Genomic DNA, 13,676 nt, shown 5'->3' with positions numbered 1-13,676 from the left:
TATTACAGTGATCCTGAATCCTATAGCTTGCTCTCCTTGGTTTATCGTTAGACCCAGTAACACCTAATCTAGTCTCTCTAACTTCAAAAGAAGCCAGATCTTACCTGCAATTTGCCTCTTCCACCAAGGGATGTAAAAATTCTAGATCTAGTCAAAGGACTCTGTAGTTCAGGTGGAAAATGCTGTAAACATAAAGTACTATTGTATATCCAGTGATAAACCGTAATGGAAAAGAATATGAAAAAGAATGTATGTATAGGGCTTCCCTGGTGGCGCAGTGGTTAAGAATCTGCCTGCCAGTGCAAGGGACACAGGTTCGAGCCCTGGCCGAGGAAGATCCCACATGCCACGGAGCAACTCAGCTCGCGCTCCACAACTACTAAGCCTGAGCTCTAGAGCCCACAAGCCACAACTACTGAGCCCTCGTGCCACAGCTACTGAAGCCTGCACGCCTAGCGCCTGTGTTCCTCAACAAGAGAAGCCACCGCAATGAGAAGCCCGCGCACTGCAACGAAGAGTAGCCCCCGCTCGCCACAACTAGAGAAAGCCCTCACACAGCAACAAAGACCCAGCACAACCAAAAATTAATTAATTAATTAATTTTTTAAAAATGTATGTATATGTGTAAACTGAATCACTTTACTGTACAGTAGAAATTATCACAACATTGTAAGTCAACTATACTTCAATAAAATAAATCTTAAAAAAAATAAATAAATAAAGCACTAGTCCTGGACTAGAACCCAGATAATGCCTGACGATTGTGGGCAAAGAACAGTCCCCAGAAGTCAAAAGTACAGCCATTTCACCTGAGTTTTAGCATTCTAACTCAGGAGTGCACGCAGAGCAAAATCCCATCAGAATACTAGCAAATGGCACTAAACTAATGAAAGACAATTGATTTCTTTAAAATTAACCTCATTCTTATGAGTTTAAAAGGGCTATCTAGTACCTGGGTGTTGATGTTTTAGTATTTCAGACAAGGCCAAGGAGCTTCAGGGAAAGGGCTATTTCAATTAACCACCCGTCTAGCTGAGGTGCCTGGGCAGCCTGGAAAGGAAAGCACAGAGCACACAACTGCAATGGAAGCCAAAGCAGCAGGTCTTCCAAACAGATTCAGATTCCTGTATCTTTAAGACCAGACCCTCATAAATGGATTGCTTCTGCTGGACACCATGCTTTAAATAAACAGACTCTTCTGGCCGACACACAACTTCCTGTAGGGTTCTGGTGGGTAAAGCTTGAAAAGGCTGCCAAATCCAATGACCAGCAACTTTAGAGCTGACTTAGAAAACAAGCTACAAAGACTTGAGTCCAGAGTAAACAAAGGAAAAAGCCACATTAAACAGGGAACAAATTACTATACAGGCAGGGATATTTTAAGTGCTCACTGAGCAAAAAAACAAAATAAAAAAATCAAGTTATTAAGAATCTAATGATACAGCGTAGAGTAAAATGTCCTCTTTCAATTGGAGGAATCAGTTTAATTAATTCCAGCAACATTAAGAATTGGCCAGGAATCACCGCCTACATCATGAGGACAGATTGTTCTCAATGGCCCAACTTCAAACCAGGCTCAACTCAAATGAGCTACCCAAGGGAGTAGCATGGAGTCAAAAGCCATTTATAGCTTTTACCCATCTGAGGGAAAGGACTAACTAGTGTACTAGCAGAGGACTAAAATCCATAAGAGTAAAGAAAAATGTGGGACTTCCCTGGTGGGCCAGTGGCTAAGACTCCACGCTCCCAATGCAGGGGGCCCGGGTTCAATCCCTGGGCAGGGAACTAGTTTCCACATGCTGCAACTAAGAGTTCACATGGTGCAACTAAAGATCCCGTGTGTGGCAACTAAGACCCGACACAGCCAAATAAATAAATAAATATTTAAAATAAAGAAAAATGTAACGAAAACTCAGAAACAGGCTGACACAGAGATCTGGAGAATATACAGTAAATTGCAGTAGCATGAGATTTAATTAGAAAAAATAAATCAAAGCCATAATACAAAGTGGAGGACACCTGCTCAGCTATAGCAGTCAAGGGGGACTGGGGACAAAACACCAAGTCCACTGATATAATGAAATCAAATAAAAGTACACTGTGGAAAAGGGGAGGAGCTTAAGAAGACTTACAGTGATACTTTAACATCCTCGGCACTATGCAAAAGCCCAATATCACAATGCAGAAGAGTCCAACTTGGCTCCTGGCCTTAAGAAGTCCACTCACCAGCTGACTGCGCAAGATTAACACAGGTGATTCAGCAGCGAATAATACAAGAAAACATATAATCCCATACTGTGCGGAAGTTCAGACTGGAAGGGGCAGGGAGAGGAATTCAGAGCAACATTTAGAAAAGAGGGAAATGGAGGCGGATAAAGGAATCAGGAAAGGGTGTGCTGAAGAGTTAAGACTTAACGCGTGGGCTTCAAACATGGCCAGGATTGAGAGAGTTAAGAAAGAAGTTCAGGTGGAATTAAGAAAAAGCTGTGGGGCAGTAGATTCAGCTGAAAGGTCAGGGGTGAGGCTCAGGAATCTGCACTTAAGCATTTCCAAGGGATTCAGATGCAGGGGGTTCACGTCCCACACACACTTGGGGAAACACTGATCCACAGGATTAAGTCCAAATCCTTACCTGTTCAGCCTTTCCAGCCTCATCTTCCACTCCCAGGCCCCAGCTCGCCCCCATCACTGTTCCCATCACTGCCCCATCCTCTATTCCAGGGGTTGGCAAGCTTTATCTGCAAGTAGCCAGACTGTAAATATTTTGGGCTTTGTTAGTCTTGTTACCCTACTCAAGTCTTCTACTGTCATGAGGAAGGGGCCACAGACAATACATAAACAAATGGGCATGGCTATGTGCCAATAAAACTTTATTTACACCCCCCCAAAAAAACCCTTTATTTACAAAAACAAGCATCAGACTGATGAATGGATAAGCAAGATGTGGTACAGCCATACAACAGAATACTGTTCAGGAATAAAAAGGAATGACATAACTAATACATGCTACAGCATGGATGAATCTCAGATGCATTACGTTAAGTGAGATACCCAGTCATAAAAGTCATCCATATTGTGTGGTTCCATTTATAAAAAATCTCCAGAATTTCAGATCTATAAAGAAAGTAGATTAATGGTTGCCTAGGGCAGGGGTGGGAGCATGTGGAATGGGGAATGACTGCTAATGGGTACCAAGTTTGGGAGTGCTGAAAATGTTCTAAAGTTAGATTGTGGTGGTAGTTGCACAAGTCTATAAAATACACTGAAAACCATTGACTTGTATGCTTTAAACAGGTGAACTTTATGGTATGTAAATTACATACATACAAAAACGGGCAACAGGCAGGATTTGGCCCAAAGGCCATAGTTTGCCACTCCCTGATCTGTACATCAGCCACACCATGTACGAGGAAGAACTTTCCTCCACACATGGTTTTGCTCTTCGCTCTGTGCATGTTGAAGCCTCCCTTCCCTTCTGCCCAGTAACTTCTACTTGACTGTCAAGCCCCTCATCAAATGCTCTCTTCTGGATCCTTCCCTCCCCTGCAGATAGAGTTACCACTCCCTCTGTTGGGCTCCTGCAAACTTCTGTTAATTTTATAACAAATAATGGTCATATTATTTGTCACACTGTATTAAATTTATTCTCCCTCCACCCCCAATAAGTGCTGAAGATATAAAGATGAGTAGGAGTCCAGCAGAGTGTCTACCTAGCATACAGTAGGTTCTCAATGAATAATTCATTGAATAAGTCTGTAAAGGAATGGACAAATGAATCAATTATAGGAGTATTATTTAGAGAAAATCAGTTTTATGAAGTGGTCCACAAGCTGAACCAAAAGAGCCAGTGCCTAACGCTGGAGGCACCAGTCCCAGGATACTGGTTAAGGAGCTGCAGGTAAGTGGAGAGGAGCGTAGAAATTCGGGAAATTCCAGAGGACTGTTCAATAAAACTTGGTGACTGACCAAATATAAGGTTTGAGTGAATGGTTCAAAAGTGCCCAGACAGATGGTAGCAGTGCCACTGATGGGACAGGGAAGTTGGACTGGTAAACCAGCATGGGGGTAAGAAAGGTCCTTAGAGTCAATTTTAGACATAAGAAAAGAGCTAGTGTTTGATTGTTTATTGTATGCCAGGCACACATGCCAGCCCTAAGGGGGCCACAGAGACATCTCTCAATCCTCAGTGAACCCCCTAAAAAACTACTATCATCTCCATTTTACAGATGAGGCAACTGGGGCTCAGAGAATTAAGTAACTCCCCCAGAGTCACACGCTTGGGAAGTGACAGGGCTGAAGTCAGCCCTCTATCTGACACCAGGTAGAAGCACACTGATAGCCACTCCTCCACAGCACAGCTCAGGCACCTGGGAGCTTGAGGTAAGACATGAGAGGCAGGGAGATTTGGAGACCCTGGAGAGAGTTTTGGGAGTTGCTGGCATGGAGGTGACAACCCAAATCCTGAGAACAAACAAGCCACCTCAGGGAGAGTAGACAGGGGAAAACAAGGGCCAAGGACTGCACTTCAGTCAAGACCCCTGAGAAGGAAGAAAGACCAGTTGGGAAAGAAACAGAAAAACTAGGCGGTAGAAAGAACTCTGAGATAGGAGTCAGGGTCCCCGGGGTCCAGTCCAGCACTGGCACCGATTCTTGTTTGACGGTGAATAAGTCATCGCTTCACCCCCTGGCTCTACAAGGTGGTTAGGACTAGGTTGTCTTGAGGGCACCTCTCCAGTCCCAGCATCCTATGAGTTGGGTCAAAAGGGCATCTCCAGAGACTAGTTCAGGAGAGCAGAAGTCAGGTTGCAGAGAGGAAAGAAGGGAAAGGCAGGACACACAGACTCACTCCTTCAAGGTGTGGGATAGGCGAGGAAAAGAGAAACAAGATAGTACAGAGAGGCGATCAGCAGGGCCAAGTTCACACATGGCCCCTTCACTGTGGGAGAAAGGAAAAGTAAAATAATTAAACATGTGTCTAATTTTCACAGAAATATTTAGAAAACACAGTGAGGAGTGGGACTCTTGAAAGTAATAAATTCTTCTGCAGAATTTGGGCATTTAAATCAGAGGTATTAGCAAGTAAATTGACATTCTCAAATAAAATGTCAAGGTAGCAAATCAGCAATGGAAACAAGAAAATACAAGCTGGATATCTGGGTACTCTGCAACACAAACTGGGCCTTTGCCCAATCGGCACATCAGGGTCTCAGATTTGCACACCCGCTCCTTACTTTGGTCTGTTGCTTTCTTAAAATACTCTCCGAAAAGTCACATTTTCAAATGTGGAGGGTGCTCCTAGAAAATGTTAGAAACATTTTCTAATGACAGTTTTGGGAAATTATACAGTCTTTTAAAAGTCAAGAGAAGTTACCATGGCAACAACAGTATGGGTCAGGGTTGTAACCCTAACCTCCATAAAGACAAACACCACACTGGTTGGAAAATGCTGCTGCTGGACAAATTTTAGAAGGAGTCAAGGCAGCCTCTCCTCCAGACTGGGGAAGAGGCAATAACGAGAGAGGCTCTTTCAGTGTGTCAGCTCCCAGCCAGTAGAGAACATAACTGGCGTTACCTCATGCTAAAATGGCAGAGTCCAGCCAGGCTCAGTCCTTCTGTGGGGCAGGGGGCATGCTTTCCCAGGGCAATGTTACTGTGATACATGGCAAAGTTGAAGCCACATGGCTAACCAGCGTATTGGTAGGAACGTTATAACTTCTTCACTTCCTCTTGTGTCCTAATTTGTTTGCTATATCTCGATGTTTACTATTATCCCTCTGATTTCTGCTTTCACTTTTTTCTAAGATTCCAAGACTGGGTTTTTGGAGAGTTCTCATTTGAAAGTTAGCTGTAGTTTCAGATTGAACATCTTGCCCCAACGTGTTAGAAACCATCAATGACTGGCGTGGCCAGTTCTACCCGGCCTGCATTGCCTTCCGTGGAAACAGCAGCCGGAGGTCTAGCGGCCTGGCTAGCCCCACCCCACGGCCTGACTGCTCCTCTGTCCAGTCCGAGCCTGGCACCTTCATACTGCGCAGCAGGTTGCCATCATTTAACCTGCACGGAGTATCTTCAAGTGAAGTGGCAACTCGTTTTAAATCATGTGACTGTCCTATTCATTTAGGGCCTCCAATCCTATGTAAGAGCCAGGTTCAGTGGCCTTTCAAGTTAATGAAATAATTTCCAGAACAACAGTCAAACGAATGGGGGAAGGGAGGAGGAGGGGAGAGAGGGAAAGAGGAAGGGAGAGAGGAGAGAAGAAAGGGAGAGGGAGAGGGAAGAGGAGAGAGAGAAAGAAAAAGGGAAAGAGAGAGAAAGAGAGATGAATGCCTTTAGAGAAACGTGACCCTCGTTGTCGGTGTAACTTTCTCATAAATCTGCTGTAGGTCTGTGACAAAACGGTCAGTTCAAAGATAACCTTACCTGTCAGCCTGGGGTGATTTCCAAAACAACTTCCATTTAAACAAACACCAGGCAGTGTTTACACATGGAAGGTGTTTGTTTAGTAACTGAATTTCATCAGTATATAGTGTCTGTGTGTGAGGAGTTTACTGTGACGCTTGCTTACTAGCACACACTGCACACAAGATCTCTGAAATATAAATAGCCTTGAGTTTGTTTGAGGTTTTTTCCCCAGCATATACACAGGACTAGCACTGGAAAGTCATTCATGAATAACAGCAGAGGGGAAAATGTCCCGGATAAGAGAAGGAAGGTAACTAGTGTGCTAGTGTTCATTTGGTATTCCTGCTCTCACGTGTATACTCTCCAAAAAACAAGTCTTGAAATTTTTTATCAGTCCTTTTAGTTGTGATGGGTAAAGGTAAGACACACACCCATTCCCCCTACCCCTGCACTGTTCCATTATATTTTTAATAACTGAGGGGAAGGGGAACAAAAAGAGAGAAGTTGTCAACTTACTAATATTGTGGAAACGGGAAAGACGACAGATAGATAGGTAAGTAGGTAGGTAGTAGGGCTCTCCAAAATGTTTAATCCCTGAACTGCAAGATTCCTCAAAGTAAGCAAAAAAGATGTCAGGGGCTTCCCTGGTGGCGCAGTGGTTGAGAGGCCGCCTGCCTATGCAGGGGACACGGGTTCGTGCCCCAGTCCGGGAAGAACCCACATGCCGAAGAGTGGCTGGGCCCGTGGGCCATGGCCACTGAGCCTGCGCGTCCGGAGCCCGTGCTCCGCAACGGGAGAGGCCGCAACAGTGAGAGGCCCGCGTACCGCAAAAAAAAAAAAAGATGTCAAATCAGATGGCAAAGTCCACACACTGAAGGTCCTGCATTTCAGGCATAGCAGGAAGAGTCCCTTAATGTGTTTGTTCTCCCTCGTCACACAATTCAAGCAAGTTTGGTTACAAGTCATGGATTACTAGCAGAAGACAGGTGAGTTACTTTTTGTGGAGGCAGCTGAAAGCTTTATTTGGGGTGGCGGTGGGGGGAGGAAAATGATCAACTGTGAAAAACAGATGGGAGGTGACATTTAGTGTAGGATTAACAACCACATAGAGTGCAAGGGCTCCTGAGCTTAGTCCTGCATTTTATAATTACTGACACTTGACATGATAATCTTCTAAGTCAGAAAGGAACAAAGAGACAATGCCACACAAAAAATCACCCTCACGACTGCCCCAAAGCCACAAGGAAGGGAACGAAAAGGAACTCTGAGCATCAGAAAGAGCTATCACGAGCCTATGCAGGAAACCCAAACCTTCGGTGAGAGATCTGCTGCCTCGTGGAACAGGTTGAGCCAAGTGAGACAGGGTGGCAGGTTTCATAGCTGGGAGCAAGGTCAGAGCTAAAGGTGAAAGGGAAGTGGACTGACGTGTGGGAAAACCTTGGACTGTAGAGTCACACACGGGCTCAGAGGTGGGCTGCGTGCCCCAGGGTCTGCCGTGAAACCTCCCTAGGCCTCCCTCCCTTTCCAGCCGACAGTGAGGATGGGCAGCGACGGCACAGGTGCCGGGCAGGCGGCTAGCCCACAGCTGGTATTTCACCACCACTGTGGTCACTGTTACTGTTATTTGGGGCCTACGGGAGCTGTTAAGAGGCAAGCAGAACCGTTAGCATTCGGCTGTGTTTTCTTCCTTCTCTTTCTCCCAACTGTGGTCTGTCCCGCCCTCAAACAGAACCAGGGAAGGAACAATTGTACGCCACAGTCCTCAGGGAAGGCACCAAGGGAAAGTAACTTGGAGTCACATGTGTGATTAACCGCATATCCCACGTGGCCCTGCCTGCCAAGAAGCCTGCCAAATTTCAAACCCAGTCGTACCCACCACAGAACGCATATGGCTAGCAAACTGCACTTCTCTTTTGTCCTCATTTTGCTTTTCTGCTTACATTCTTGGTATGTCTATTGTTGTAAGCCCATCCCAAATCCCTTTTTGGAATGAAGCAGAGAATAAGTAAATACATACAAGAATGGACGGTTCTGAGCTTTCTGAAGGGTGAGGATAAAGTTATTAAACCTGGCCCCTTTCCCATGACCATGGATCCTCCCAGATCCTCACTCCACCCCTACAGCCAGTCGCTGGCTTGGCACGCCCATTAACAGTCGCTTCTTCAATGTCAAAACAAATACATAAATTTAAACGTCCATAGCTGTTATACACATACATACTGCTAACTAAGGGCTTTTCATAATAAGCGAGCAGTTAGATAGACGGGAAATAGAAAAGAAGCATCGCCCGGAAAAAGCAGGTCACAATAAAAATTAGAGGATCGGAAACAAAATTGTTGCCATTCCAGCAACTAATGAACGTATGTTACTGTAAACAAGCCTCTGGTGGTGCTACAGCCCTTCTCAGGAATCAGGAAACACCCAGAGGGACTGAACTCAGGGGCATGGGCAGGGGATGGAGCGGTAGTCAGAACAGAGTAGGGGCAGGAAGTGAGGGAGGGGCGGGACATTTTACCTTGAAGTTAAAGGGCACAGGCAGCTGGTTTTCATAGGGTGAAGCCGATGACATCTCCCCACTTACTCTAAAAGACAAAGTTGGTCTCTCAGGGCTGTTTACCCTCTTCTGCCCTCCTCTGTCGCCAAAGAGTCTTTTTTCAGTTTCCGGTTCACTTCCAGGACTGTTGTTTCCAAAACCAATGATTACACATGAGAGGTGTGGTCTCAGATGAAAAATACAACTACAGGTCTGTGCTGTCCTGATGAGAACCCAGCAGGGAAGCCAATGGCAAAACCATGCTTTGCCACAGGGGGCTTTGTATACATGATTGTATCAAGTATGTTTCTGATACAAATTCTCTGCTGGCCTATAAAATTGTTTGTCTAATTAAGTATAACTGTTTCCCCAAATCTTGTCAACCTGCTGAGGTTATGACTTCCAGGTGTAGGCTCTGTCACCTCCGCCACACAGGAAAGGCAGCAACCTCTCCTCAGCTGAGGAAGCTTCAGGCGCCCGGGAGGTAGGAATTTAGTAAAATGTTAGAGAAGGGATGATTTATAACAGATCTTAATGCTAATCCTGTACCAAAACAAGCCGGTCGGGGCGGGGAGTGGGGATAGGGTTGATTTAGTAATTCCCTCACATTTAAGGAGGACATCATGAAAAACAACGACTTCGGTCATAAGAGTCAAAGTAATTATGGCTTGGAGCCAGTAGGGCATTCTTTTCTAATGTATAAGCAACAACATTTATCATTTCATCTTGAAAAATATTTGCCCTTAATATTTCGTAGAGACATGCACAAAGGCTGCCTCTGGTCCTCCCACTATTACCTCCAGAACGGACTGGCTGTGATTTTTAGCACAGACCATATCTAATAGCATATCTATAAAAATCAAGTTATCCATTGAGAATATCAGAAAGAGTTGAATGGGTTTAGGTTGGAAGAGGAAGCAATCCTAGTTTTAAAAAAAAAAAAGTGGATATAGTTAAGGTAAATTTTATGGGTAATTAATATACCGACAGGTTGCATTCATTTTTTAACAGCTTTACTGAGATAAAATCCACATGCCATAAAATTCACCCATTAAAAGTACAACTCAATGGGTTTTGGTTAGTCACATGTATTGACATTTATCAATGGTATTTACTAGATTCATATTCAATTGTGGAACCATCATTACAATTTAATTTTAGAACATTTCTGTCCCCCCAAAAGAAACACTGTACTCATAAAGTCAGCCCCCACGTCTCTCTTTTGCTCTTCAGCCCTAAACAACCACCAGTTTACTTTCTATCTCTATAAATTTGTCTACTCCGGACAGCACGTGGATTCTGTGCCTGACTTCTTTCACTCAGCGTAACGTCTTCAAGGTTCATCCATGTTGCAGCACGTATCAGTATTTCATTCCTTTTTATTGCTGAATAACATTCCATTGTATGGATATATGTACCACATTTCATTTATCCATTCATCAGCTGATGGGCATTCAGGTTGTTCCCACTTTTTAGCTATTATGAATAATGCTGCTGTGAACAATCGTGGACAAGTTTTTATGTGGACGTATGTTTTCCTTTCTCTTGCGTATACACTTAGGTGTGGAACTGCTGGGTCATACAGTTCGAATGATTTTAAAAAGCTGTTGGCATGGCTGCAGTCCTGTATCTCCAGAGTCACATGTGAAGAACATGAGAGATACTTAATTGTTCAGGTTTTTAAACAAGATTTAGAGACTATCCCCCGTAGGCCCACTTTCTTTACCTCTTCACTGAACGTACGACGTCCCTTGACGCCAGCTAATTTTCCGTATCTTCAGTAGAGCCGTGTCTATTTTGATCTAACATAGTCAATATAAGTGTGGGAGAGCTCTGCTGTCATTCCTTGAGGTATTCTTCTTTTGCTTCAGTAGTCTTATGTGAATCTATTTTCAGAATCAACAACAGTACCGCACAATTTAGCACGCAGAATTTCTGCCGCTTCTGTAATCGCTCGGACTTGCTTTTCTTTCTTGCTTCTTCTGAGAGAGCATATATAATATGAGTAATTACTGCCGCTAAAGAATTGCTGGAGTCAGCAAGGCTTCATAGGAACTGCACTTCCTCCTCCCTTCCTTTCCCTCCCACCCAAATTCTCCCCCATAAGTTAAGAATTAAAGACGCATTACTGGGATAAAGAAATCCAACCTGAAATATGTGTTGCAGCAACAATGGCAAGCAACCAAGAGTATTAATGATAATTTCCAATGTAGCTGGAAAGGTTAGATGATTTGTCTTTGAAATGAGCCAACTCTGCACACTTTCACAAGATTAAAATCAGTTTGCTTTTCCTTCTGCACACCTCACCTCTCCTATTCCTACCCACCCCCCACCCCCAAAAAGAAGAGTGGTTGAGGCACATAAACAAACAGTTCCGGAAATTAACTTTCCTGACCAGAAGAAAGCTCGAAGATAAATTCTGCTCTATATTAGTTTTTCTACACTTCACTGTGATCATGGTTTATTGTGGTTTCTCTCTTCCTGAAGAGCTAATAACTGAGTGATAACATTTCTGACACAGAAGCTTAGAAACAGAAAGAATGACAACTGTGTGTTATCTTAAAAGAAGCAGGGGGACCATTAGCCACAACCCAGGTCATTTCTGAGCCACAAGAAAGAGGAGACCATTTCTCTCTTATGGTAATGACCTTGGGCAAGTGAGTTACCATTGTGCCTGTCACCTGTAAATTGAGGGTAGTAATAGGACTTCATGGAATAAGTGTACGAGTGCTTCAAACAGGGCTGAGGATAGAGGAAATACTGAGTCACTATGAGCTTGGGTCATCATCACCACCACCAAGACCACCACAGTCTTCAAGAAGCTGCCTGGATAACATAAGGAGCTACCCACCGCCAGTGCTTTCATGCACATACAAGGTACTGCCATCCTTATTCCAGAGTGTTTCTGTTTCCTCTGACTCATCCTGCAGGAGCAATAGGTCCACAAGACAAAACAAAGAAAGATGAAAGACAGGGCACAGGAGAAGTTGAGGAAGACATTTTACAATAACAGAGAAATGGCACCTTATTTTGATTTTTCACAACCATGTTTTAAAAATGAAATTCTTAAGAACATTCTTTCCACTATGAGGCAGGGAGGGGGACCAGGAAAGTTGAAAAGCTGAAAAATCTCTCTAGAGCGAAGTCTTAGAGTTGCCCAGTCCAGAGAGCAATCCTTCTGGATTAAATGAAATCCTTCTCTGTCTCTTGAGTGTACTTTGTGTCCTCCTCCCCACTTACGTTCATACATGAGCATCCTCGTTAAACCCAGAAAGGAAGAAAAGGACTCTTCATCCAGGAAAATGTCTTTACAAATTCCTAGGGGCAGTGGCTAGAAAGCTGGCACCTGCGCCTACCTCTCTCTGTGGCTGGCTGGGCCCCTGGTCGGCAGTGCGGAGGTTCAGGACGTGCACCTCCTGGGGCAGCCCCACCGTCCCCCTGCTGGCACATCCCGACAAGACAGTGAAGCTCTCCATCAAGGCCTGGACCGGATGGGAGGCATTGACAGGCGACAGTTCACACTGGGCGCTGGGCTCTGGACCTGCAGAGGGAATCACAAACATGAACCCCTCAGAATCCGCAATTAATTGTGCCATGATTAAATTAATTGTTCTGAATATACAAGTCACTGCCAACCCACCAGAGGCGCCTTTCCAGGTAAGTTGTTTCCAGAACTAAATGGCAAAAAAGCTAGCCTATTCTTGTAAAATCCCAATCTCTTAAACTCCTTTTGGATACTTTTGATGTGTATTTGATTAAATTCCCTTTTAGACACACAAGCCACTAATGTATTCCTCTGGATGGAGGAAAGTTCCCATTTGACATGTGTTCAATTCTTCCTTCCCCTCTTAGAAGAAAACCAGAGATAAATAGAATAAGTTGTGGAAAGCCCCAATGATATTATGCATAAATATTAGACACCTGAAATTGCACCCAAAAAGGTATAAGATGCAGATTCTACCTTTCTAAGTGCTTCCCCTTCTTAGGGAAAGCAAAACAATCTTAAGAACATACAAAAGCAAGATGCAATGAGCAGAGGCAACTGGGGCCAGAGCTGTACAGCAAAGTTTGAGAGAGGCCAGAAAGATCCTCCCAAGAGAGGTAGGATACGAGCAGAGCCTCAGATAGAAAAAGTAGAACCCTGGGCATGCCTGGCTCCTGCTTCCTCATTCTCCCTTCCTCTAAGCAATCAGAACTTAAATCTGAAATCCATCCTTTCCTCCCCATCTCTACTTCCTGCAGCACTCACTGTCTCCGTCCCTAGGCAACTACAGATCTTCCTGAAAGGAGCCTCTGGTCTCAAGCTCTCCGAGCTTCCTTCCATACACATGAGGTTCACCTAACCCAGGGTGGTCCTCAACTGAATGGTTATTCCAGATGCAAAGACCTGCCCCGCCCAGCCCTGCAGTTACGTCCCGTCCCTTGAGAACTGCTGGTCTGTGCTCCTTCACCTGGAACACGAAGGCCTTTCTTGATCTAGCCCCTTCCTAGCTCTCCAGCCTAAGCCCTCCGCCTCCAAGAACCCCACGTGGCTTAAATGTCTCGAAACATACCATGATGTTTCTCACTCTATGTCTTCATTCAAGCTTGTTTCCTTTTCCCAAATTCCTCGTCCGCTCTACTTCCACCCCCAAAACAAACATCCCAAGCTGAGGAAGGTGCACTTCCTCTGTGCTCCCATAATTCCTCTGCCTGTCTCGGCTGTTTCATTTTCTACACTGTAACCACCAGTGTATATGTC

The 13,676-nt window shown here is 44.5% G+C and overlaps 1 protein-coding gene across 4 annotated transcripts in view; it reads right to left on the bottom strand.

The window, feature by feature from the left end:
• The window catches only part of TGFBR3 (transforming growth factor beta receptor 3), a 205,829-nt gene that overhangs the window by 102,843 nt on the left and 89,310 nt on the right, over positions 1-13,676 (bottom strand). For all 4 annotated transcript variants that reach the window (XM_082655951.1, XM_082655953.1, XM_082655952.1 and 1 more), the window contains one exon: positions 12,292-12,476. In XM_082655951.1, the coding sequence (XP_082512077.1) occupies positions 12,292-12,476 (185 nt within the window). The remainder of the gene's footprint in view (positions 1-12,291; positions 12,477-13,676) is intronic.

The sequence above is a fragment of the Grampus griseus genome, assembly GCF_964374135.1.
Source record: "Grampus griseus genome assembly, chromosome: 1".
In the NCBI taxonomy this organism is placed as follows: Eukaryota; Metazoa; Chordata; class Mammalia; order Artiodactyla; family Delphinidae; genus Grampus; species Grampus griseus.
This window is presented reverse-complemented; position numbering and strand designations above follow the sequence as displayed.